This window comes from Sebastes fasciatus, chromosome 1 (assembly GCF_043250625.1).
Source record: "Sebastes fasciatus isolate fSebFas1 chromosome 1, fSebFas1.pri, whole genome shotgun sequence".
NCBI classification, from domain to species: domain Eukaryota; kingdom Metazoa; phylum Chordata; class Actinopteri; order Perciformes; family Sebastidae; genus Sebastes; species Sebastes fasciatus.
The window spans coordinates 32,233,049-32,260,747 of NC_133795.1; the positions used below are offsets into that span (position 1 = coordinate 32,233,049).

General features: G+C 41.0%; 2 protein-coding genes across 3 annotated transcripts in view; both read left to right on the plus strand.

The window, feature by feature from the left end:
- syn2b (synapsin IIb) overlaps nucleotides 1-17,595 on the plus strand; it is a 92,494-nt gene extending 74,899 nt beyond the window's left edge. The window contains exons 6-13 of the mRNA XM_074643573.1: nucleotides 1,144-1,206; nucleotides 3,599-3,741; nucleotides 5,241-5,315; nucleotides 6,151-6,253; nucleotides 9,146-9,322; nucleotides 10,897-10,963; nucleotides 13,694-14,552; nucleotides 15,870-17,595. Of these exons, the coding sequence (XP_074499674.1) occupies nucleotides 1,144-1,206; nucleotides 3,599-3,741; nucleotides 5,241-5,315; nucleotides 6,151-6,253; nucleotides 9,146-9,322; nucleotides 10,897-10,963; nucleotides 13,694-14,552; nucleotides 15,870-16,026 (1,644 nt within the window). The 3' untranslated portion in view covers nucleotides 16,027-17,595. The remainder of the gene's footprint in view (nucleotides 1-1,143; nucleotides 1,207-3,598; nucleotides 3,742-5,240; nucleotides 5,316-6,150; nucleotides 6,254-9,145; nucleotides 9,323-10,896; nucleotides 10,964-13,693; nucleotides 14,553-15,869) is intronic.
- Nucleotides 17,596-25,821: 8,226 nt separating this feature from the next.
- pparg (peroxisome proliferator-activated receptor gamma) overlaps nucleotides 25,822-27,699 on the plus strand; it is a 38,258-nt gene continuing 36,380 nt past the window's right edge. The window contains exon 1 of one of the 2 annotated variants that reach the window (XM_074643595.1): nucleotides 25,822-26,084. The gene's annotated coding sequence lies outside the window, so the exon portion shown is untranslated. The remainder of the gene's footprint in view (nucleotides 26,085-27,699) is intronic. The other variant, XM_074643603.1, reaches the window with a different exon arrangement.

Sequence of the window (27,699 nt, forward strand, 5' to 3'; positions counted from 1 at the left end):
CAAATAGCTGGTTTACATAGTGGAGCATTTAGTAGCTAAAGAGACAGCTATTCCTCTCAGGACTTGGTCTAAACCAGAGCAAAGCGATAATATTGGACTTTCATCTGTCAAGTGGACAGAAACACAATTCCATTCACGCTAATGCTGCTCTTTGTCCGCTGGTTGTGTAAAAAGGCAACTGTTTGCTTACCCGTTGTCATAAGGTGATAATGTGCATCTAATAATATATGTATATAATATGGTAGTATGTGATCATATGTATGCTGTATTAACAGCTTCCTTGTGCATTTTTGTTTTTTCTAGAAATAATTGTTTAGTGAAACATGGCAAAATATGGCAGACAGTAACTCCAGTGCTATCCCCTCCTGGCAGATCTATATAATTAGTTTTATTGTAAAATATAAAGAATTAAAGGTCCAGTGTGTAACATTTTGGGGATCTATTGGCAGAAATGGAATATAATATTCATAACTATGTTTTCATTAGTGTATAATCAACTGAAACTAAGAATCGCTGTGTTTTCGTTAGCTTAGAACGAGCCCTTCATATCTACATATGGAGCGGGTCCTCTTCACGGAGTTCACCATGTTGCTCCAGGATGTTTCTACAGTAGCCCAGAACGGACAAACCAAACACTGTTTCTAGAGAGAGCATTTCATGTTTTTACGTTACCTGAAGGCCACCGTAGTTCTCCGACACGCTTGTAAAACTTGCAAAACTGTGGTGCCGCCGTCTGACTTTCGTTGCTCCTAAAGTAGTGTTATTATGGTATGAATGGCCTCTGAGCGATGCGAACGGTGTTACCAAGGTTTTGCACTCACATTACCGCGATCTTGGAAAGGGAGGAGTGAGCGGAGGGGTGCTCAGTTGGTTGCAAACTGCAACCACATCACTAGATGTTGCCAAATCCTGCACACTGTACTTTCAAGTTACTGTATATGATTTGATGAGATTGTCATTGCAATGTTAGACCCATAAAGGCCTACTTACTTTCATAGATCTGTGAATGGTGACAGTTGCTCGAAACAGTCACTAATTCTTCACTGCGGGGTCGTTCCAGCGTGTTTATATGTTGATAGTCATTCTGTATTGTTCATCATTATTCATCCTTTAATTATTCTATTTCTTATGTTATTTTTTCAGATTACATCACCAAGTTTCCCAGTGGTGGTGAAGATCGGACACGCCCACTCTGGAATGGGAAAGGTAATGTTGATTCATTTCATTTAGCCAAATTGAAAATGCTAAATTGGAGGATCATCTAACTACATGACAGATTTGACCTCCTGCAATAGGAGAAAGGGCAGAGTTGTGAGGCCTTCACGCAGAGAGCAGACAATTAATCCTTGATCAAGCTTCAATAAACTTTCTGTGTAAGACATCAACAGCTCCGGGGGCCTCTTCCTTCCTGTTGACCGAGTTAACCTGAGTATCAGAAATTCCACAACAGGAAGTGCTTTAAAATCCCTCTGTGTGCCTAGAGATAGTCGAATGGTTTACACTAAGCACTGTCACATCTGGAATCACATCGTTTGTACTGTGTAATGTTTTCTCTGACGTACCACTAAATATCCATCCATCCTATCAGTCTTTCTTTATCTCTTCTTCTTTTCATGACTGCAGCACATCGTTTTTTCCTTAAGCTCCCTCAGTCCTTATTTTCTCCTCTCAGTGTGCTGGTATTGATTGACAACTGTGTTAATATTTTCTGGGTGAAATCAGTGTGAAGTGTTTATCCTCTCTCCAGCACTCCTCATCGATCCTCTACACATCATTCCCCTGGACTGCTCAATCTGATATCGTGCAATTGTCCTCTCGCTCTGTCTAACTGGGCCTCTTATCAGCCAGAACCTTTTTTCCTTCCTTTATCCTCCCATCTCATCTCTTACACATCTGTATTGTGCTACAGATGGAGCTTTTGTCTGTTTCACTGCTGTAGTTTATTTTTCGTCTTCAGAAACGAGCATTAAGAATTATTAACTGTGTTCATCCTTTGTTTTTCCAGTTCGGCATCCTCAGTGTTTATCAAGTTAACCAACTTTAGATCGCTTTATTTGTGTACGGCTCTTTGAACAGGACCCTTCCCTCATATTTCCATGAACTGTATTCCTATAATCAACAATTTCACATTATTTGACTCAAAATAACTCCAAACTCAGACCTCCTACGTGTCGAACATCTCAGCTACAGTTTGGTTTAGTTTACCCAGGTTCAGTGATATGGAACGTTCTGCCATCTCATATATTAAAAAGTTGTCACCAGAACAATTTAAGAAAGCCGTTAAAGGTTTGTTTTTATCTCCCCAATGTTTTCCTTATGGATTATCTCTGTAAATTTCTTACTAATAATGAGTTTTTATTGATGATATTATAATGTGAATCTTAATTCTATTTCACAACTTTGTCTATTTACATATATGGATGTCTGCTAGTGTGTAATCTAATATTTTTTCTTTCTCTTTACCATCCTTTTTAATAATTTATTCTCTTTTTAAAATGTATTAAGGTATACATTGGAGAGTGCCCTGATCAAGCCCCTCTGAGGGTTTTTTGCAACTCTCCATCACATTTGTTATGTAATATCAACTTGTACCTTTTTTATATGTGTAAACAAATACAATCTAAAAGAATCTAAGGAAACCATCATCCTTTATGATAAGTACAGGGGCAGGGCACCGGTACAATAGTTTCCGCTTTTTTGATTAAAGTGGATTGTGTCACTTCTAGGACACTAACTGTGGCTACTGCAGAGACCATCACATCATCATTAATCTCCGTACTCAATATCGATCCAGGTCTTTAATTAGGTCTGCATTATTGATGATATGACACTATTTAATTCACTGTCGACACTAGAAATGCAACCTAAGCGTTTATATATTTCAGACTATTGACTCTTTGTTCATGCTTTAAGAAATAGTTTGACATTTGGGAAGCAGGCTTATTTTAGGTTAAATGCAGAGGTCAGATTTCATGTATGTACCTGTATGAATATGCAGCCCATTCTCATTTCCAGGGTGTCAAATACCAACGCTTTGTCACGGCCGTCAGCGTTTGATACCACTGCACAAGGCACCCTTTCACATCTGTATGAGACGCACCAGGCTTTCCATTAACTACAATGTAAACCCATCCATGGCAACAGTAAATGCTCAGAAAGAGTGCGCCGGGAGTGTGGTGACGTAGTTTAAAGAGCAAAAGAGACACATCGGGCGGGAGGAAGGGGAGCTGGATGGGTCCAACAAACACAAGGCTTTCATCCAGGAAACTTCACTTTCACTTTAAAATCAGCTGTTCGTTCAAGTTTCATTTTCACTTTACAAACCTAGTAGTTTGAAGCCCAACCACGTAGTTCTTTCCTAAACCTAACTAAGTTGTTTTGATGCCTAAACCTAAAGTGACAAAGCGGCAGTATGTGACGAGTTGGGATGAGAACGTGTTGGTATTTGATGATTCTAATATTGTATTTAATGCAATGATACAATACTGTTGATGAGCTTATTGCAAAAATGATAATATTTACATCCAAATATCTATAGTGGAAAATAAGGCATATAGCCTATCCTTACTTCGTTTCTTTGTGTGTTCTTCCTCTATAGGTCAAAGTGGACAATGTGAGCGACTTCCAGGACATTGCCAGCGTGGTGGCCATCACTCAGACCTACTGCACCACAGAGCCATTTGTAGACGCCAAGTACGACATCAGGGTCCAGAAAATCGGCGCTGACTACAAAGCATACATGTGAGTGTTGGGTTCAGGGAAGAGTTTTCTTTCATGTATTGTGTGTTCATGTGTATACAATACAATATGCACATTTTGTGTTTGTAACACATTGTATTCTGGGCTCAGGACACTAGACAGGGGAACAGTGACATACAGTACATAAAATAGAGCGTAAACTGAGCAAAGTGAGAGGCAAAGTAAACCCTTACCCTTTAAAGTGTGGGTGATTTTTTAAGCATTCCTTTTGTTTTTAGCGACTCAGCACTTGTGTAATACAAATGATGCTATATTTTTAAATCATATTGCTTGTAAACTTTTTTGTTTGAGATCAAATTTTTACAACCGTTTTTTACAAGTCGTTTATATATTCAAGTGTAGCCTGCATAGACTGGCATCTACCAAACCCTAATTAGTCAGCACAGTAATCACAAATCACAGTTAGCTTATGGTCATTGCAACACGCACCTCTCCATATTTTTGAAGTGGCACGTAGATGGACAGATGTGGCATCTCCAGTGTTTTTGGAGTTTCCTAACTGAAGCGGTTCTGTTTCTGGAACATACAAAGACTTTTAGAGCATCCATCAGCGTTGGGGAAGTCGTGGCACCTCTTTCCTTTTCCCCAGCCATGGCCACAACAGGTGAAAGCCAAGCTTTTTAAGCTTGCGAGATCTTCTGGCGTCCTAAGTTGGAAATTTGGCCAGAACTTCTACTTGTATGTTTGTAGCAGTACGCTCGAGGCAGTTGAGGTGCAGTAACTATGTAAGGTTCCCTCATCAGTACTAATTTCACTTATGACCACTATTTGGACGGTATTTTGATTATTTTCCCATTCAGAGCTCTTGTCATCTGAGCTAGTTTCGTCTTTCTCCTGCTCCATTTCTGCTTTTAAATTGATTCATAGCACATCTGTAGCCTCAGGATCTTCATTTCCAATCACCAAAACCCTGAAATATAAATGCTGCATTGCTCTGCACTGCCTGACCTCCAGGTGCTGCGCCATCATGTTACTGTGACAGTACGCTGATTTAAACACCTTTTTTCATCATTGTGTCTGTATTTATTCCTAGAAACAGTGAGCAAAAGCGCCATCATAAAAAATGTAATACATACCTTGTGTCTTTAGCGACCCTATACACCTTTTAGAGAAAAACAATTTAGCATTATTGACATTTTGACACCAAAACCATGTTAATAAACAAATAGTCTGAGGAATACCGGGGAGTTGAGAGCTTAATTGAATGAATTAGTCAGGGTGTATTATAGTCTTGTATCTTTAGCTATTTGTTGTGTGTCAACCTGTGCATCTCCAGTAAAACAAAGAGCCCATGGTAACTCAATTTATCCAGATGCTAATCAGCCTGATAAGCTGCAGCTGTGCATGTTGCCTGCATACACTGGCTTTTTAACCACACCCTTCCTTCTACAAGGTTGCCTAAATCTATCTTGCCTTGTATTTCTACAAGTGAAGGCTGGCGTCTGTAATGATTTAACGCACAATTTCCTCTTGTTTTCCAGGCGAACATCCATCTCTGGTAATTGGAAGAGCAACACCGGATCTGCCATGTTGGAACAAGTAGCCATGACTGACAAGTGAGCACCGCCTCCACATTAGTGATGCTCAGGCTGCCCATGTGTCGCACATGTCACAGTTAGTCACAACGTGCTCACACAGCAGATTCACTGAGCTTAAACCAGTTCACATTGGTAAACATGTCTGATGTTTGTAGTGGACTGAGGCTGCATTTTTTCCTTTGGTTGAGTCGAGGAGGAGAGGGCAAATTTGAATGCACAGCAACCGACAACGGTTATATATTATACCTTTAAAATCAACAAATCCTTCTTTAATTAGTACAGTACAGAGACTTTAAACTTTACAAATGTGAGCTTAATATGATTTAGTGAATCTTTCTCTGTAGGAAGAGTAGGATACCTGCCTTAGTACAGCTCCATTGTACTTTAGGTCAGTATTGATGTGTCTATATGTGCTCTAGTGATTGTGTTCAGTTTTCCAGACAGTAAGTCAATGGAGCTCTTTACACCCAAGGCAGCAACGCAGCAACAGCACCTTTATGGGCTGCAGCCGACCCAGCCTCGAGCTAGAGAGCTTCTGTAACAGGTTTACTGTCTGGATAAAGGCCCTGCAGAGCCACATTTGCTGTGATTTACTGTACCGAAGTGATACATAAGTCAATATTAATGGCAAAGTAGTGTGCAAGAACACATTTTGTTTTTTTACTAAGATAAGCAAGTTCTCTTTTCATTCCCAGTTTTGCTTTATACAAATACCTGCAACTCTCCTTGACCTCAAGTGGCAACTTTGAAACTCAGCAAAACAGTTATTGTACTTACAGTAGGGGTACCCTATATGTGTTTTCCTGTAAACAGATTCTGTTTGTAGATCTAATCCAGCTTCTCTCTGTGACAGGTATAAGCTGTGGGTGGATACCTGCTCAGAGATCTTCGGAGGGCTGGATATCTGTGCCGTCAAAGCCATCTGTGGCAAGGATGGTAATGACTACATTATTGAGGTGAGGAAAACACACACAGAAGGGAGGGAGGGATGGATGTGAACTCAAAAAGAGATCTTTAGATCGGTCAAACAGTTGACAAGGCACTGAATCAAATAAGTCACATAATCAAACTCTTATTTCACAGCTTCCTCGTTATCACTGTATTTATTGACTCATTCACCATGTTGACATCAGCCTGTGGGAGTTATGTTTCACAAGAATACTAATAAGGTCTTTGAGTGTTAAATTTAGCATGTCTGGCCTAATTTACACTGCTGGGACCTTAGATTGTCTGGCTGGGAATAAACTGATTGAACTTAACCTGAATACACATCATAACTAACATCTGGTGATATTTCAAGGGTAAGTATGGCTGCACTCTATCTCAGGATTTGTTCTTTTCAGCTACATTCATGTCTGCCCTCTTGTCTTTCACTTTGCAGTAAATTTTCAGCATATTGGTTTCATGTTTCATAGTCTTGAAGTTGAACACATTAATGTAGGAATGTGCTTTGCTGTAATCATACCTTTCCTAGAAGTCAAGTGGTTACGTCTCAGTATGGAAAATCACTAAATACTCTGATCCCATTATCGCCTCTGAAAAAAAAACAGTTTACAAGGGAGCTTTCAAGGGCAAGTGGGAGATTACACACAGCGTATGATGATGTTAAGATTGAGAGTATGTCACTGCTCAGTGGGGTAGCTCCTACCCACACATAGCATTTTTGGCCTTAGGCAACAACAAGCAGGACCCAAATGCAGTGTGACACAGCAGGTAGAGTTCATTCTGAAGAGGCAAGTCATGAGGCGGACAACCAAGCACAACGCCCAAGATTGTAACAAGTTCAGGCTCTGACAGAGATTCAGTTTCAGGTTCAGGATCAGACAGAGATTCATGGCCTGCTCAGGCTAGGGCTCAGGCTCAGATTGAGAGAGAGAGAGAGGCTCGGGTTCAGATAGAAAGTCAGACCCAGACAAAGAGAATAGCTCAGGCTCACACTGAGATTTAGGTTCAGGATTAGAAAGAAAGACAGGTTCAGACTCAGACAGATTCAGTATTAGGATCACATTGAGAGACAGGTTCATGCACAGGAGAAGAGACAGATTCAGACTTAAACTAATCTCTATAATCAGTTGCCTACAGATTCTGTGAAAGCAGTATCTGTAGGTAACGGGACAAGTTTTTGGCATCGGAAGCTTTCTGGTTTCCATTTGTAGTCCGAGTAGTATTGACCAATCACTTTCAAGCAGGCTTTGGTTGAATGCAGGTAAACATGTGGAGAGCAAAAGAGGCGGAGCGCATTGGCTGAAATGCAATCTGGGAACCCATCGGCTATTGTCTGACGATGAATTAGCTTTTTATTGGTTTAAAATTAGCTTGTAAACTGGCTACTTGTGAAACAATCCAATCGTACATGTTGTCTCTCAAATCCAACTACAGTCTCGCGTCTCCGGTTGCTAATTGGACTGTTAACAATGAGCAGCACACAGAAAAGGAAGTCTTGGCCCGGATATCCGCTGACTACACCTGAACCCCCCGTGGGGTCAGTGGTCAGACCGATAACCAAAAGAAAAGAACAAACAGAGACTCTGATAGAGGAACAGGGACTCTGTACTTGAAGAGTGCTGGGCAGTCAAGGCACTAGAGTGATGGGCAGTGGCATTACAGGAGAATGACCCCCAGGAAAAGCTTATAAATGATCCTTGCTGGGACTCAGGTTGTCTCTCCACTGAGGCACCTGGGAACAAGACTGCAGATGATGAGAGGGCATCGGCAGGAAGAGCTACCCAAAGGGGACTAAGTCACAGGACTAGAAGGCCACCAAGCAGGTGGAAGGCTAGCCTACAAGGTAGTAAGTAAGCAGTAAGCTGATTTAAAGCTCTGGAAATAACCAAACAGGAACTGAAAGACATTGGAGAATAATTTGGAGATCTGCAGCAGGGACTAATTTGGCCACAGGATTGAGCTGTTGAGTGGCCAAGACTTCTGCCAGCTCGGGGGAGCAACTTGACAAGCCAGGGTTTGTAGGACACAAGATGGAGTGCTATAGAGAGAGCTGCTTCTATCTGGATGCATTTTGGCAGTAAGTACAGAGCCACTTAGTGGTGTGGGTCAACTCAGCCCCCTCATCCATGGAAAAAAGCTGGGTCAGCCGGGTCAGTTTTTTTTTTTTTTTAAAAATTCTGGCAGCTGGCAAAGAGTAGCTGGACCAAAATGTAGACAGTGATACTGCACATATGGTTAAAGACAGTCAATAAACAAGCTCACAGTTGGTCATGGGTTGGCCGTCAATACAGGCATCCAATGGTGCTGAGGCAAGACAGCCGACATGTTTATGTAAACCAGTAGCTGAGGGGATCAGACGACTGGCAGGAGCATGAAACTGAAGGAGGACAATGAGTGGAGAAGTGAGGCACGACGAAGCCTGGACCATTATGATTACAAATCCCAGTGGGACAGTCTGAGGCTGAAGAGGGAGATGATATAGGAGCCACAAAATGACACCCACACCCAGTCACTGCGGTATCCAAGCAATGTTTCTAAACATCCCACTTACACTCTGAAGTAGGCTGCCTGTCAGAATGAAATATTCAGTAGTTTGGTGGAAGGTAGATTAGATACTAAAGTGGGAAAAAAGTGAAAAACATGTCTCCCCATGAGTCATCTCCACTGGAAAAGTGTTTTGGTTTTTATAATGATGCACTAAAATTGTTGAGTGGAAATGCCCTTTAATTTACAGTTCTATAAGCACAGCAGAGAGTTATTCCCACACATGAAGTGTTGACCACTCTGCTGTTTAATCTCCTTTTGTTGGGTCTGTCCTGTCTGGGTCAACAACATTTCAGTCATGTAATCTTCTCAATTAAAAAGGGCACACGTTTTCGGATGTCTGTGTCCTCTTTGTCCAGGTCGTGGGTTCGTCTATGCAGCTGATTGGTGATCACCAGGCAGAAGACCGCCAGCTCATCTCAGAGGTGGTGTTGGCTAAGCTGAGCCAAGCGCTGGCTGCCAGGACATCTAGTGCTTCACGCTCACCTGCTCGCTCCCCTCAAGGCCAGAAGCCAACTACTGTGCAGCCCCAACAGGTACAGGCTACTGAAGTATATGAAATGAAACCAGTGTATTTGTAATGGATGACCCAAAATAAATAGCTACAATGGCACATGTTCATACAACATTTGCTTCAATTCTCCTAGTGAGTATAAGGAGAGGCAGGTTCAGAAATCCAAGAGGTTAATGTCTGCAGTCAGGCAAGTGCACAGATTGACCCACTCAAGCACCTGCCCCTTTGGCCTCTGACTAGATAAGTGCACTTTTTTCGACAACATTTTTTTTTCTGATTTTACATTTTAGGTTTTCAATTTGAAAACATTCCCAATTAAGTCAAGTCAATTTTATTTGTATAGCCCCAAATCACAAATTTGCCTCAAGGGGCTTTACAATCTGTACAGGATACGACACCCTCTGTCATTTTACAGTACGACCCTCCCATCGGAGAAGGAAAAACTCACCCCAAAAAAAACCTTTTAACAGGGAGAAAAAAGAAAAAATGGAAGAAAGAGCAACAGAGGAGGGATCCCCCTTCCAGGATGGACAGACGTGCAATAGATGTTGTGTGTACAGAGTAACAACATAATGAAAATACAACATAGACAATCCATATGACAAAAATTAATACATATACTGTGAACATATGTGAGAATGTGGATCCAGGTGAATGTCAAGCAGCTTCCCGGCGTCGCCAAACAGAGCCAGAGCAACACAACCTCCTCTTCACTCCAAACAGATACAGCTAGAGCAACACAAACTCCACTTCACGCCAAATAGATAGAGCCAGAGCAACACAACCTCTCCACGCCAAACAGATAGAGCTAGAGCAACACAACCTCCTCTCCACGCCAAACAGATAGAGCCAGAGCAACACAACCTCCTCTCCACGCCAAATAGATAGAGCCAGAGCAACACAACCTCCTCTCCACGCCAAATAGATAGAGCCAGAGCAACACAACCTCCTCTCCACTCCAAACAGATAGAGCCAGAGCAACACAACCTCATCTCCACGCCAAATATAGAGCCAGAGCAACACGACCTTCTCTCCACCATGGAACCTAGAGAGAGGACCAGATTTTTGTATTAATTCACAGTTGCTTGGTAATGTAAATGTATGTTACCCATGAAAAGAGTGTTGTAATGCCCGACAACTGCAGTTGAGCTCTAATTATGCGAGACCATCCCTTCCTCTTCGACCTCCCTTGTCACAGCCGCTACAGTTAACGCACGCAAATCAAGCGCCCTGCGGAGCAGCATCCAATTCTCCCTGACCTGCCTTCACTGGTGACAGGCAGCCAGGTAACGATAGTGTTTGTTTAGGGCCTGGATATTGGACTATAGCCACAGGTCTTTCTGTACTGCCAAAACATTTAATATGAATATGAATTATGAGCTCATACGTACAACCAATGATTCTTGTGTGAAATTAATCTCTCCTTCCCTGCAGGAAAATCACTTAGTTGTAGCCCTTCACAGTTCACTGCTGATTCTTTACCAGAACCTGCTTAACCATGTTTGCCTTTCTTTCCCACTCTCTCTCTCTCTCTCTCTCTCTCTCTCTTGTTTTTCTTTCTTTCTGTCTCTCTCCCACCCCCTCACTCTCCCTCAGAGTGCTGCCCTTAAGGAAGGACTGGCAGATCCAAACAGGACCTCCGGCCAGCGCCCTCAACCTCAAGGTTGTCTGAACACTGTTCTCCATTGTAATACAAGTGCTGCCACTGTAGGGCCAAAGCATGTCTAGGATACACTGTCTGAATCAGTCATGGGAGCGCTCACTCTCAGACATCTTAAGAGATGTTTTCTGAAATGAAGTAACTAGTATTTGAAAAAATGCTCTGTCAAAATAAGCACTGCCATTAGAGAAAAAAACTCATTGGGGAAAAAAATTCTACTGTTGGTAACTAGAAAAAATTTAAAAAATTAAAACGGAAATGAAACTTAACGACCAAGATATAACCTGTTAATTAGGCGGATTTTGTTACCTTTCACACAGCCAGGCTAGCTGTTTACCCCTGTTTCCAGTCTTTGTGCTAAGCTAACCATCTGATGTGCTGTAGCTTCATAGATAACGTACAGATGTGTCAGTGGTATCAATCTTCCCATCTTATTCTTTGCAAGAAAATGAATGTGTATTTCCCAAAATGTCAAACTATTCCTTCAAGAATAGGAGCAGTTTGTATTTTATCTGCTGTTCCTTGAAGATAACATTGTCCAAGAAAAGAAGAAAAAGACATCTGCTGTCTGTTTGACCTACTGGTCTCTGTTTAACTTGAATTATGAAGCAAATGTCCAGTGCTGTGCATTCAGCCAGCCTGTTGAGTTTAATCGCAGCCATAGAGTCTGTGTTAGTGTGTTGATGTGTGTGCTCAGGGCTGATCTGTTAAAACGTAATGTGCCTACTAAAAGCAGTGGTAAACAGCGTACAACGTGGTAAATTAACAAAGCCATTATTATCGGAGTCGTGCTGTTAATGTGTGTGTGTGTTTGCATGTTTGTTCATTATCTTGAATTCCTTTTTTTCCTCATTTTTGCATGAATGTGGCAAATGCTGGTATTCCATGTCGTGTTTAATATGTTTGTGCTGGTTGTTTTAGGAGTGCCAGATTTTTACGGTTTACAGGATTTATTAGAGATAAACATGTGCCTATACAGCATTGAGGTGTTAAGATGTGCAAACCGGATTACATTTGCTGCTCAAAGACAATCATCTAACGCTGTGAAAATGATTGCACAGTGGCAGACGAGTTTATTTATAGATGGGTGTTCTGTTTATTTTGTATATGGGAAGTGAGATCACTTCTTAAATGTGCTGCTCATGATCATTGTGCGAGTTCTGGTCAGCTCAGTTGCGTGTCTGTCCTTTTTTTTTTTTTAAAAACCTTTGTACCTTTAAATTCTGTACATTGTTTGGTGCAAATTAGTTTTAAGGTATACACAAAGATTTTTCCTTCTGTCAAGCAACAAAGCGCCCATTTGCAAGACCTGATTGTTTTGTGAATAAATGCTCGGTGTTGTCTTTGGTTGTAAAATAACTTTAATTGTTCTGTGTTAAAATACCTTGAGACAAGACAAAGTGGCTTTATATGGTACACAACACATATCTTTCTTGGCAATTATAATTATCTTTGCATGTTCATTTCCTAAATTGCTTGGATCCGGATCACTGAATTACTTTATATATTTGATCTTCATCCACCATCTGGCTACAGATATTAGTCTGTTCTCCTCCGTCGTAATCTTTCCTGATTGATATAAAAGAGATTTAGTTTAGGCTTTACCAGTTTGTTAACTCGGACTGAACTGCCTCTTCAGATAAAGCAGTCAACAAATATAATGTACAATTTAATTAATTCAAGGTCTGTATCCAAGCAAATTGTTATTGTGTCACCCTTTACAAATTATGTTTGTACAAATTATGTTTGTACAAATGGTATTTTCTTTGGTTTTTATGCGTCGTGAGTCCCAAGCAACCATTGGGATGCTTTATCACAAACTCGTAAAAACGTAAGATTTACTGTAGCTGCCTCACAGTGACGACTCTCTGAGAATGTGTGGGATGACTTTTCATGAAGGTTTGGTCGTGATCATGTATATATAATGTCATTAAAATACAAAATCTAAATGTATACAGTACACATAAATGAATATACCCTTTCCAAACTGTCTTCAAAGAAACCTTTTTTATAGAGGTTTTAGCATATAATTTACATATTCAGATATAATCCTGCCTCCTGGAAAATGAATTATCAGCCATTGGAAACTCATCCCTACCCAGTCACTTCCTGTTCTGCATGTGTAATCATGTGTTTCTTTTGTGCTGCATGATAGGTTGCTTTGCTGCACGTGTTTGTCAGATGCCAGTCGTGGTTGTATCATCTCTCCTTTGTTGTTCTTTCATTCTCATCTCCCACTCTCTCCTTCCCCATTCGTTGTCTCTTTTTTTTCACCACACTCCTTCCTAACGGTCACGTGAAGTTGTTGTGCATAAAAGCAACCAAGACTTGGCATGACAGGCTATAGTCGCCACTCTTTCTCTTAAGCGTTGATCTGCCGCTCCCTGCTGGTCATTGCAGTCCAAACACTCAGAGCCTTGCTTTGCCCCAGTCTGCTGTTGACAGATGAGTTGGTCAGGGGTTTCCATGAATGTGAGAGGTCGTTATGTGAATGGGCATGTCCAGACTCAAGCTCATTATCTGTATCATGTTCTGCTTTGGTCTTTGGTGAGTGTTACAGCAGGCGCCTGGTTTTCTAACTGCTGCACTAAAAAAACAACAGGTGCTGGATCTGAGAAATAATGATGCTTATTTATTTCCTTGTCATTTTGCTTTTTTTTGCTTCTCTTGCCTGTAAGTGTTATAAAGCCATAGAACTATAATGTGATATATTTATATTTTCCTCTTTTTTAGGTGCACCAGTGAAATCAATGAGTGTGGATGCATCATCAGAGTCAGCTAAGAGAGCATCTGAACCGGTACCAAAGCCCAGCCAGGTCCAGAAACCTGGTCCAGGTCCAGTTCAGAAACCAGCTCAGGCTCAGAAGGGCCCGGTCCAGAGGGCCGCCTCAGTCTCAAAGCCTCCAGTGCCGAGGCCTCCGCCGCCAATGACGAGAGCCACATCTGTCGCAAAGTCAGCCCCAGATTCTGCTTCCGCCCCGGCCAGAGCTTCACCATCATCCCCGGCTAAAACAGCAGCCGCCGCCGCAGCTGCTGCTCCACGCTCTCCCCCAACCAAAGCAGCAGCACCCATGGCTCCGGCTCCGGCTCTAGCTCCAGCCTCGGCCCCAGCCCCAGCCTCGCCCTCAGCCTCAGCCTCAGCTCCTACCACAGAGCAGCCCAAGCCCCAGCCTCAGGGCTCCCCATCCCCAGCTCCTGGCAAACCAAAAGAGCTGCCCCCCAAACCCGCACCCCCTGCAAAGCCCATCCCTCCTGTACGCAGGAATTCAAAGCCTCAGCTCCAGCCAAAGCCACAAACCCCGCCTTCTCTCAAAGCTTCACCTAAACCCCAGCCCCCCGCCCCAGCACCCACTCAGGCCTCGGATACTGCCTCAGCCCCCGCCCCAGCACAGGTTCAGTCCCCAGCCAAGGTCAGCCAGTCCCCGCCAAACGTCCAGTCTCCAGCTAAGGCTCAGCCCCAGGCCAAGCCGGCCTCTCCTTCCCAAAACCCTGAGCCTGAAGGTGAAGCTGAAGCTGAAGCTGCCGCGGCTGAGGCAGAGGGCCCTGTGGATGAGCAGCCAGGATCCCAGCAAAAGGCCCATCCTCTGCTGAAGTAAGAGCCAATACTATCAACACACTGTTGATAATGCAAAGACATGCATTTCAATGGGCCACACTTTGTGTTCAGGATACAGAGTTAAAAATCCATTCCTCTGTAGAAAGATAATATATGTAATTCCAGTCATTTGCAAACACTAAACTTATCAATACAAGTTTTTGTTTTTAAAGTGTGTGTTAGCGTGTCAGTCCCAAGTGGTAATCTGCTGAAATGAATACATTAAAGCTTTATTTTAACCCTCCCTATTTAGCATTTATAAGCAGTATATAAACAATTAATTGGTGGTTTACTACAACAGGCTGGTCTCATACACCGTTCAAGTTATGCACTGTAATTTGTGTTTATCCCCAAAAAATCAATTTGTGTGTATTTCATGTAATCATGAACCAGGAAATATAAAGAGCGACAAACGCCGCATAGCGAGGAGGTCAGGGTGGACGGGTGGGTCAAAAAACACCAGACTTTCGCCAAGGAGACCGACGTTCATACCTCGGGTGAAACCAGAAATCAATGTTGATTTATTTGTCACGTAACTTACGTACTTAAGTAACGCCACTTCCGGAGTTATTTTAAGCCAAACTACAATTTTTTCCTAAATCTAACTAAGTCGTTTTGTTGCCTAAACCTAAAGAAGTGGTTTTCCTGTGAAGACGGAAGTTAATTTTGAAAAGACTGTATGCATGTACCGAGTGGAAGATGAAACGTGTTGCTGGACATTCGTAGGAAAAATAATGAAAAAGGAGGAATAACTTTTTCGTAAGCTATCATACGAACCGTTTTTTATGAAAATACGTTGACTATAATGTAGTTTTAAGCAGATATAATGTCTTTGTAGTGTTTATTGATGTATTTGTCACAACTTTAACTCCTCCCGTGAAGCATCCATAACTACATGTTGGTATAAACAGATAATAAATGAAAATTTGATAGTTGTAATTATATCAAATATGTCTAAAATTGTCCTTATATCTACATATAACTACATTATAAACAATCTATTACATGTTCATATACTGCTTATATATGATAAATAGGAGAGGGGGGGGATTAACGTACAATGTTAACATTTTTGTAATTTTTTTCAAAGATCATTGTACAAATATTGTGTTTGTGACTTTTTGGCCCTCTTACACATTTCCCTGTTTGTCTTCCATCCTTATACCTTTCCCTCTAACTTCCTCTACTAACATTCACATAATCCTCCTCCTTCATTTCCCCGAATCCTGTCCTTCCTTCCCTCCTTCCTTCCCTCCCTCCTTGCCCACTTGCTCCCCTCCCTCTCTTTATCCCTTCCTCCTCCTCCCTCCCCAGTAAGTCCCAGTCTCTGACCAATGCCTTCAACGCCTTCAGCGACTCCTCATTCTTCCGCGGGGTCTCAACAAGCACCGGAGGCGACGGCCAAGACGAGGCCAAGGCCGAGACCATTCGCAACCTCCGAAAGTCCTTCGCCAGCCTTTTCTCTGACTAGACATAACCCAACCGTAGTCAGCCCCTTATTGATCCCCCCCAACCCCCACCCCCTTTTACCGCTGGCCAGTGATGACTTGATTGACATTAAATGTGAACCAGTCTGAGATTAAACTTTGTGTGTTAACTGTACTGTATTCCCTCCGTCCCGGTCCCCCTACTCCTCCACTTTCAGCTTCTCTGTGTGAGTAACAGTGAGGCCTGCTGGGTAGGATGTTCAGCGAATGATGCCGCGCCAGAATAATTGGACTGAAGGAGTTACGTCATTGATATAGAAATAACAAAAATATTTATTTTTCCCAGAGCAAACTCTTTCTGAAGTATATAAAAAAGTACAAAACTACAGATGGAATGTACATACAGTATATATATATTTATATATACTATATATATACATTATATGAATACAAACATATATAACTATAAAGGGAGATAAGCCAATAATAGAAAAAAATAGCACTTTGTCAGTGACATAACTCTTTCATTCACTGGCTGGATTTATACATATTTTAAAAACGAATCAGACATTTGATGGTTTCCTCCACAGTGAATCAGTTTTGGTCAGTAAGTGAAAGTATGTGAAAGTATGTGAGTAAAAACGTCTTTATGGATTTGTTCCTGTGTAAATCCAGCCGTTGTGTCTCTGGTCCTTGGCTACTGACCACTGGGCTCATCATCGCTGCCCCTTCTTTTTGTCTCCAAGCCTTGAAGTTCATTGTCGTGTGAGGGAGTCGGAAATCTGTGTATGTTCATCTGTGTTCAGTTGTTATGCATGGCTCCTCCAAGTGGCTCGGTGTGACGTTTGGAGCAGAAGGGAGCTCTATCAGTGTTGAGTTTTGCCCTCCGTTGCCTCTCTCTACTCTCTCTCTCTCTACTCTCTCTCTCTCTAGATGTTGTAGCCTTATTGTGAACATGTTTTCAATTCAGCTACGTTCGTTAGCTGTGCGGACCTGGGTCGATTACAACTCGAAATTCATTCATTTACTTCACGCGTTTGATTAAGCAAACTGTTGGGGGCAAGATTGATTGCAGCTGTTGTAGTTGTGGGAGCACTGGGATTGAGCCAAGTGCACCAGAGTGAATAAATCAATCCTCAATAGTAACTGAATGCATTTCAAAGAGTAAAAAAGACTCACGTCTGTAGCTGTGACTGGTGATTTCTTGTTTCACCTCTGTGTAGATCTATCAACAGTATTGTAATTTGTTGATTATTCTCATGAAAAGACATTGAGACAGTAGTGCAATAACACCTCGACGTGACTGTTGAGCGCTGTCACCCTATTATAAATATGAATATGATCATACATACAGGACCTGTGTATCTGTTGAATACCGTACTCTTACATTCCCTTTAAGATTCCTTTCAGTCGCGACTTTCCAGGTTGCTTTTTACTGCAGTCAGACGCCGGGTTTCAGATTAATAGGCCATATTAAACTGTTGGTTTATCCTGTTTGTGTTGTGGGCTGAATTTAAGGCAACCTGGAATGAACCCAGTACCTTGACTGGTCATTTTCAGTTGAGCTGCTGCATTTCAAGTTCATATGTGTTAAAAAAAACAAAAAAAAACAATCTCAACACGTAAGAACCCGCATATCAACCTGTCTGCTTATCCATTTCCAGTACTATGTTGCAAGTAGATTATGACATATTGTATTTGTATGTATGTATGTATGTAAGTGTCATCTCAGGAGTTTATTTTTTGTAATATATTGATTGATTGATTGATTTTTTTGAGGCTCCATATTTATGGTACAGTATATATTGTTTGTTTTGTATTGTGTTTTTATTTGTAACGCAATACTGCTTTGCATGATCTGGTGACTGATGATGTTTTTTTTCCTGTACAGATAAAAGTTAATAAAGATGTGGTTCCATCATTCCACTGATTCACCAAGTAACATTCATGCTGATGTTTGCGTCGTTTGTTTGAGGGACAAAGATTTCTTTAAAGAGCCACATATATATATATATCAGTTTATTCATCATTAGAGGAAAGACTGCTGGTGCCTTCAAGAGGGGTCATGTTTACCGTGTTCACGAGAAGAGTCCATATGAATGCCCCCCTCTTGTGGTATTCACGGCATAGTAAGTTTCTGAAAGCTCAGAGTTCACGAGTTGTGACGTGTTTGTTGACATCAGAAATGGCGGATGCCATGGAAGTTAATTTTCCGGTGCATAATAAGTTAATATATTGTAATTTTAATCGTATATTGTGTTTCTTTGTAATTTCATAATATGTCTGAGGAGAATGTTGATATTCCTAACTTTGTAAATTGTTATCCTCTGTGCAGGCCACGGTGGTGTAGTGGCTAGCACTTCCACCTCGTAGCAAGAGGGTCGCACGCTTGTGGCCCTTCTGTGTGTTCTCCCCGTGTTAGTGTGGGTTTTCTCCGGCATGTCTCAAAGACATGCAGGTTAATTGTTGACTCTAAATTGCCCGTAGGTGTGAATGTGAGCGTGAATGGTTGTCTGTCTCTATGTGTCAGCCCTGTGATAGTCTGGCGACCTGTCCAGTGTGTACCCCGTCCCCGCCTTCGCCCAATGTCAGCCCTCTCCAGCGCCCCCGCGACCCTGAACAGGATAAGCGGTTACAGATAATGGATGAATGTGTAGGCCATCCATTAGGAATTATGGGCAGGGGGACAGACTTTCCAAATTGGGCCCCTCATCCACCCCGACTCCAGGTCGTCTAGTTTCATTTGATACCAGTATCTTCACTCTTGCTTTAAAACTGAGCCAGCTGGTTTTATTTGCTAGTCTGCCTAGCTCCTCGCCTTTGTACGTACAGCTTTGCCTATCTGCTGCTTCATCATACTTTTCTTTGCCTTTCATTTTCTTGTTCTCTCAGTACCTTGGCTTTTATTTTTTGAAAAATTATATAAAAAAAATTATAAAAGCCCATATTTGGTTCCTCTGGCCCATTCTAATGCCACTATGCCATCATATGCACTGATCTTAATTATTGCGTATTTTAATGAGTTTGCCTGCCTGACTGTAAACATGTAGTGAATTATTGTAAAGGAGAATTAAGCTTCTAGTGCGTTTTTGCCCACAGTGTGTAAATATAGCTATTCATATTTAAAACCATCTATTCCTGACTGATCACAACTTTTGTAATTAAGAATCATACACCTTATTATTTATTTATACCTTCATTGTACGATTTAACAGATTTAATGTATAAATGCACTCTTATTCAATGGAAATAAACAATGTTATTTTAAGGGGGAACATGTTTTTAATCCCAGGTCTTATCAAGCCTATGTATTGATTTCAAATTAAACTATTTATTAAATAAACATATGGCAAAAGGAACTCTGAAATAACAAAACATGTGAATCACTTAACTCTAATTGTGTGAATCTAGTTAATCGACTCAACTTCTAACCATCTTCGTCTTCATCTTCACTATCATCATACATTATCATATAGGAAGTTCCATTATATCATATTTATTTTTTATGATTTGGGACATTTGAATCCTGTATGCGCCGACCCTTAGAGCATTTCCAAAATGTTGAACTTCTCCTTTAAGATTACAAAAGTAGTATAAAGTGGTGACACGCTAACAGTTAAATAAAAAATAAAAAACTCAGACATGTAAAATGACCCTATGTTATGTCAAATAATAATTAATTACATACATTTTGAAAGTGTATAAGGGCTTACAACATTATGATCAAAATATATGATGGTCATTCCCATTCTCAATTATGTCTCATAAGTTAAGCAGCAATTTTTGGGGTGATACCATTTGTTACACAGATTTGATTCTAAATGTAACCATTTTTTTACCACTCGTGAATTGACAAAAATGATCAAAACTACCTCCAAAATACCACATTGAGACACCAAGACCTTGTGGCCTCTAGACACCGACAGTCACGTTAATATTGCCGTTGCTTAGCAGTGGTGTTCTCACGTCTTAACCACTTGAAGGCATATTGTGTGAACAATATGTGTGACTTCCCATGTTGTAAACAAGAGCTCACAAGTTCCATTTGTGGTGCACAATGTGTTACAAACTGTGGGCACTGAATGATATGAGTACTTAACAAAGTAGGGAGGGTCTAAGGAAAAGAAGCTCTTGAGTTGCATTATGGGAAATGTAGGATTCAGTGGTTTTGGGAGTCAGGATATCCTGGCCTCTGCTGCTTCATTTTCAATGGAAGTGCAATACTAAATCACTGGAGTACCTTATTAATGTATACAGCAAATACATGTACCTGCTTTTAATGCTAACAACTAGCATGTTGAGACTAATTAGAAATTTAGATATACGAGACCTCTTACAGGAACTACTAAAAAGTGAGTCACAAAAAAAAGGATAATTCAACTATGTGTCTGCTAAGCTCAGATTGATTAGAGGTGAGGACTGCAGCTGCCTCTCCATGCCAGTCCTGGACCAGTATACATCTTAAAGTGTCATGAAGGTATCAGGAAGATACAGTGTGTCACAAGTAAGAAATCAGTGAGGCTTAAAGACCTGTCATTACAGAGACTGCCTTTCAATGGGTTGAACTACCTGTGCTGAGCCAGCAGATGGCACTACATGCATGTGGAAATATTTTATATGAGTATATTTGGCCCTGTTTGCTCTTCTCCTGCAGGTTCATGCAATTGGAAAGCGGGCCGTGAGGTGTGGTGGGGCCTTGCACTTGGGCTAACTGGGAGCACCAATGTTCCAAGACACTATAAAAGCTGCCACCTTAGATCTCTCAGAGGGACTCAATGCAATTTGTCTGGATGCTAAATCTCTTTTTGCAATTTCATTTATAATTCTGTAAATAAATCAGTGAATTTAAGTGCATTTTTGGTGTCTCTCTCTCTTTAAATGCCGTGGCCCTTTGAGCCGGTCATGACAGCAAGATCTATAACACTCTTTAAATTACCTTGCACATGTGAGTTGAAAACCATCACTGATGTCAATATGGACCCTATTATTATTATTATTATTATTATAACGTGTTTATAGAAAAGGTTATAAGGTGGCAACAGTAATGACTGTAATAATGGTTTATTAGTACTTTTTGTTTTTTCATCTTACTGCTCGGCTCTCATATGCAACGTATCCTCATACAATGGTTCGTATGATATCTTACAAAAAAGTTATTCCTCCTTTTTTGTTGTCAACAAATATCCAGCAACACGTGTCAGTTTACACTCATTACATGCATACAGTCTTTTCTAAACAAAACTTCCGTCCTCACAGGAAACAACTTCCGTAGGATTAGGCAACAAAACTACTTAGTTAGGTTTAGGAAAAGGTTGTGGTTTGGTGTTAAAATAACTCTTAAGTATGTAAGTTATGTGACACATAAATCAACATTGATATCTGGTTTTATAATTAGACCCACCCATCCACCCCGACCTCCTCCCATATGCAGCATTCGCCGCTCTTTATATTTTCTAGATCACGATTACGTTAATTACACACAAGTAATTAAAGCTACTACATACAAACACACATCTACGATATTGCATCAATAACACCCCGGTCTTTCTCCTGATGCCTACGTGTTTTTTCATTCCTACATTTTTTCTCATGTGTTTCTTATCAAGCTCTTTCATGTCCTACCTTTGATGTCACGCTTTTCTCTATTACATAGAGCTAAAGGGAAAAAGGGCCCTTTCAATATGTGCCACACTAACAGTGTTACATCGTTAACATAAACCGCACCATTTACATGTGAAACTGGCAAAAAGTATACTGTACGTGGATGATGAGAAACACATTCACTGATCCTCTCACTGTACACATCGATGTACAACCAGGACAGCGGAAACACGCTCTGCTTTCGGTTCTCGGGCCATGGGACGACCAGTCAGCAGAGATCTGTGGGAACGTCTCCATCACACTGCTCATGGGGACGTGGACGTGGGCGGCTAACGCACCAAAGCAAGCCTATACTAGCCAAACCCTGTTTGTCTTGGTGCTCATCCCAACCAACTGCTGAGAGTGAGGGAGTATGAACCAATCAGTACATTGGTTGAACATTATAACATCAAGATTAAGTATTATGTCATCCAGTGGGAAAATCAATCCACTTTAGCATATGTCTTTGTGTCAAGCACCATCGCTGATTTCAATGGTTTAATTTTTGTCACCACAGTTGGATTTTGAACAGCGAGCTCCCTTCCTCGGCCTGAAAACATGTCAGTTCCACTTTATAATAATTAGAGTGTCGTGGCAGTAGTAGGAGAGTCTTGTAAAGATACACAAGCACTCATGATGAACATCTTCAGATACCAGAGCTCCAGTCCCCTGGGACTCCACCCTATAAACAATCAGAAATTATTGCTTGCTGTTTTTTTGTGACAGCGAAAATCTCAAGGGTGTCTTTTTTTTTTTTTTCCAGTTCAGCAGAAATAAATTCTGCGTGGGGAGGACAGTTATACATAAGAGAGAGAGAATGTGTGTAGGTCTGTAAATAAGCAAAGTGTGCCAGCTGTCTTAGTTCACAGTATTGAATTATGATAGATCAAAGGCAGCTGAAATCAAGCTGGCAGCGAAACTACAATAATTGAACTTCCTGCTTTTAAAACAGTGATCCCACAAGTCTGTGTGCGCAGCAGGGTTTCATGTCTTTTGTGTTTGAAAACAGGTTGAAAAGACACAGGAGTTAAACTTCACCTTGATTTTAGAAAAGCATCACTGTCATGTCAACTACCTGTTCACCTGTTTTGCTTCCGGCTTTGTTTACACTGATTTCTGCTTCACAGACAGTCACTTGTTTTCTATTTTTGGCTGAATTCTTTGGGCTGAAATGCAAATCACGCATACAAAATCTCTAACTGAATAGAGTAATAATTGAGTCCTTTCATCAGCCACATTGCAGTGTCATTTAGGGAGCTGCATCCGTGGAGCAGACGGGAGGTCAGAGGCTGGTCAAGTGACACTGACAAAAAACAGGAACATTTATTTCTTCATGGTAGTGGAAACGTTTACTCACCAGGCTGCTCTGGCGCCTGTTGTGTGTCTCGGTGTGCTACTAGAAGTGTCAAACCAAATCGAACCAGAATGTGTCAGCTTGTCAGGTGAACATTTACCCAGCGGATCTCATGTGATGCCACATTTGAGTGTGAACATCTAGTGCCGGCATAAGGCATCGACCACATAGGCGGTCGCCTAGGGCACCATCTTCTGGTCGCCCTCTAAAAAAATTAACTAAATTAAATCTGAATTTCGCCTAGAGCACCAAAAGGGCTAGAGTCGGCCCTGTGAACATCCTCGCAGTTTCATGCGTCAATGGATATTTAATGATATTTACACCTCAAATGCTATGAGTAGGGTTGAAGGCTGAACATTTTAATTTGTGATCAAAGCTCATGTGGATATTATTACATTAAAACATCTAACACCCTAAAGATAACAAGATGTGACCTCAAGATCAGTGGGTTTTAAAAAAAAATAGTGAAAGACTATGTCTGCTTTCAGCCAACCGAGTAATGTAGATTTCAGTGTATAGTTTAGGGTTAAAAATAGAGTGAGGTTTAGGTCGGGGTCAGTCTATCATCAACAAACTTACAGAGGCTACAGAGATGCAGCACGTAGTGACTATTGGGCTAGTTGTGCATCTATTTATGCACCTGATAGAGTTTCAATGGTTGACAGTCCAGATTAAAGTTTATTAAAAAATCAGTAAGGTCAACTTGTAATCGTGACTTTTTTTATTTTAGACTTTACCACTTAGAAAATGAATGCAAGAATGAACCGTCTGTCCTCTACTAAACAAACTGTTAGTCAATGAACACTCATAGGGTTTCCTTGACTGACTTTGGGCTGATTTAAATGTCAAATTGTCTCTCCACTATTACTGTTTTTCAGCAGGTGAATTCAGTCACGTCTGATGAGGCCAAACCATGTGTGTAGACATGATTGTGATGCCAGAGATGTGACTGTAAGGTCAGCATTAGTCCACTAGCTTATTGACTAAGAAGGGGGAAACCCTACACAGTCAGTCAGCAGAGAAAACAAGCAGTCATTCATTGAACGTTAGGTCTTAGGAATAGGTCGACATTCTGTGAAACACTGTGCCTAAATATGAAGCTGGCTTAGCACAAAGACTAAAAACTAGGGGGAACAGCTAGTCTGGCTAGGTGTGTCTCAATATGAAGCTAGTTTAGCACTAAGTGTGTGTTCCAATCCACGTACTTCCTGAAGTACACTTCAATGTAGTGTACTGTGTGCACTCTGTACTTACTTGAGTAGTGAGTAAATTTCAACGGGGTAGGGTCGTCTCAAATCGAATACTCTGCGGCGCGCTTACCGGAAATGACGATCGAAACATTTCACCACGGCTCGCTACCCGCCAAAATATCTGCCTGCTTTGTTGAAGAAAAAATGAAAGCAGAGTGGAAATGACGTTTCCAACGTCGTCGCCAACGATGTGTCCTCCTGTTGGCTGAAAATGCACCGGTATGTTTACGTATTGTATTGTTTTATTCTGTTATCTACGTATGTTTGAATTGAGGTCGTGGTCCCGCCCTTTCCGCTACGTAGCCAAGATGGCGACAATTGAGTGTGAAAAATGTCCAGCGTTCCACACTCAACGATTTGAACATTTCGAGTACAACATCCGGGCACTTTGAGTGCACTGCATTTTGCCGTAGCCTACTTCCCAGTGTGAACGCGCTTATGTACTCAAAATAGTAAGTGTAAGTACAGAAGTACGCGGATTTGAACACACTCTAAGACTTGAAACTAGGGGAAACAGCTAGCCTGGCTAACATTAGGTGCAGTGGCGGCCGGCAAATAGAGGGCGCTAGGGCGCCGCACTCCCTGAGTCTCACACAAAAAAACATTACTACTACTACTACTAATAGTAATAATAATAATAATATAATAAAAATTATACAAATTGTCAATATTTGTGTGTTTTAAATATGGAATGCACCCAGTAATATGTGTAATTTGATTGTAATGTGATTATATTTTGTATTAATAATCTGAATCTGTAAAGTAACTAAAGTTGTCAGATAAATGTAGTGGATTAAAAAGTCTAATATTCCCCTCTGAGATGTAGTGGAGTAGAAAGTCTAATATTTCCCTCTGAGATGTAGTGGAGTAGAAAGTCTAATATTTCCCTCTGAGATGTAGTGGAGTAGAAAGTAGCAGAACATGGAAATACTCTAGTAAAGTAGAAGTACCACAAAATTGTATTTAAGTAATTAGTTACATTCCACCACTGAGTACATGTTATACTGTTGTGTTTTTTAAAAGCATTATTCACTCTTCCTGTTGGAATAAAATAATTGTTAATTATTTAACTGAAAAGTAGTAATGTGTTTTTGATACCTTCATTTTTTTGCATTAAAAATCATACCTGGATGTTTGCTGACATTGACTGGATGTGGCACCACAGCCCTACCTGGGAACATCTCCACCAGCCGCCACTGTTCAGGTGAGTCTCAATATGAAGCTAGTTCAGCACTAAGGCTTTAAACTAGGGGGAACAGCTAACGTTAGCCTAGCCCCTGTACAACAGTGGCAAAATCTATCAATTGGTATCACCAATTGATACTGACCCATACATCTCATTTCTTTTATCCAACAACCTTACAAACTGAAGTGTAAAACAAATTAATTAATTTGGCTTAAAACTAAAAAACTCAGTGTTCAAACAAAAAATACATATGTCTATTTAATCTGAAGTATCCTGTCTGTCACGGCTTCAACGACTGAGAGGTGTGAAGTAAAGCAGTGAATGAACTGCAGTAAATAATAGCTCCAGCTGGCTGAATGGTAATGTGATGCCTCTGCGTGTGTCCTCGGGATCCCGGGCGAGTCGTGGAGGGAGAGAGAGAGAGAGAGAGAGAGAGGCAGGCAGCAGGCAAGCAGACACAGACCGCAGCAAACAGCAGCAGAAACAGCAGCAGCATGACCAGAAACCTCCACAGCAAGCAGACCTGATCACACTGACACACTGCGACGACACGACGGCCACGGTTTCCACAGGCTGAGACACGCAAATTCACGCAACTATAAGACGATTCAAGCTTCAAGAAAAGCAACTCAGGCTGCGTGTCTCTGCTCTGCGCTTCCACACACTGATCAGGTCAGTCACCTTCCTCTCGGTTCACAGTTTGCTGCTGTGCTGTGCTGTGTGAGTGTTGTGGCTGCTGGTTTTGATGTTAACACACTGAACAACCAACTTAAAAAAGCAAGTTAATCCGTCAACACTGAGTCTGCATTAAAAGCATATAAGATATTACACAATCTGTTACTGATATCAAATAATTCAGATTGTTTTCTGTTGTTGAACATAGATATTCAAACAGGAAACCTCTTGAGTTAGGCAAGGCAAGTTTATTTATATAGCACATGTCATACACAAAGGCAATTGCTTTACATCTACAAAGCCATCCTTATCTAAAATATCCTCTTGTTTAAGGAGCACTAACTGTGCCGGATGTAATATCTTGTGATGGTGGACCCTATATTTTGCAGTGTGACAGACTACCAGAGGCAAATAGATGGGTTGGTGGGGTGGTGGTTTGGGGGTGGGGTCACAGGACTGACAACTGGCACCACAGTCAGGTGTTGGTCCATAGTGTGTCTGGCGGCCACAGTGTGAGTTTTGAGTTTGTCATGCAAACACCAGGCAGATATTTTAATCATCAAAGTGGTCAAAACTTCTCAGGTGAGTACAACAGACTGTTTGTGTCTCACTCCCTCTTATTATATAAGCATATCCATATATTTATGGTTAATGCTGAGCAATTTTTCATTTACCTTCCTCTCAACTTTTTTACATATTCTATATATTCTTCTATCATGTCTTTATTCTCTGGGTCATGTGAGGGATTTTGTAGATATAGCACTCACAGGCAGTTCTGTGTTTTTTTAATTGACTGGAAAGTCCTTGGTTGTGACTCAGCAATAATGTAGACACATGCTCAGGGGCCAACACTGATTTCTCTCTGAGGTTTTGCCGTGTGGCTCCACGGTAGCTGATGTGAACTGGCCTAATGTTGTTTTTATCATGATGTGATAATGGCACACGGAAAGAGAACTTTATCGGTTTGACTGTCAGTGCCAACAGTGAGTGTAGTTGTTCACCACATCTGTGGAAGTCTTCCTTCATCATTGTGTATGATCTTCATGTCAATAATCTGACAACACAGTGAGCAAAATTTACAGATTAGATTTAGATAGAGTGAGGTTTAGGTTGGGGTTTACAGAATTTTGCTATTGAAAACTAATGTTTATTTTGTTTTTTTTACATATTTAAGGCAATTTACGCAAACATTTTCTCTTGATATTCATAGGTCTAACAGGACAATTCAGACAAGTTTAATCATGCTGTTTTTTTGCCTGTTTGGTCTACTTACTTAAAAGAATACTTCATTCACAAAATGACCATTTATATATCAATTAATCCCCCCGTGTTACCTTGAATTCTTGAAGAAAACGTTTTTTTTCTTGCATGCTTTCCAGGAAAAAAGTCTTGATGAAAAATACAGCAAGACTATATCAAACTCTCACACAAACGGTGCAGTATAATCCAAGTCTTATTTATCTAGTCGTGTGCCCACTACTTCCCAAACATATTCACCTTCTCTAAAACATTACTATTTAAAACACTTACGCATAAATAGTCTCATGCTTGCCTATTCATGCCACTCGTCCACAAGTTGTATGAGAGTTTGTAAACTGATGTTTTGATTTAG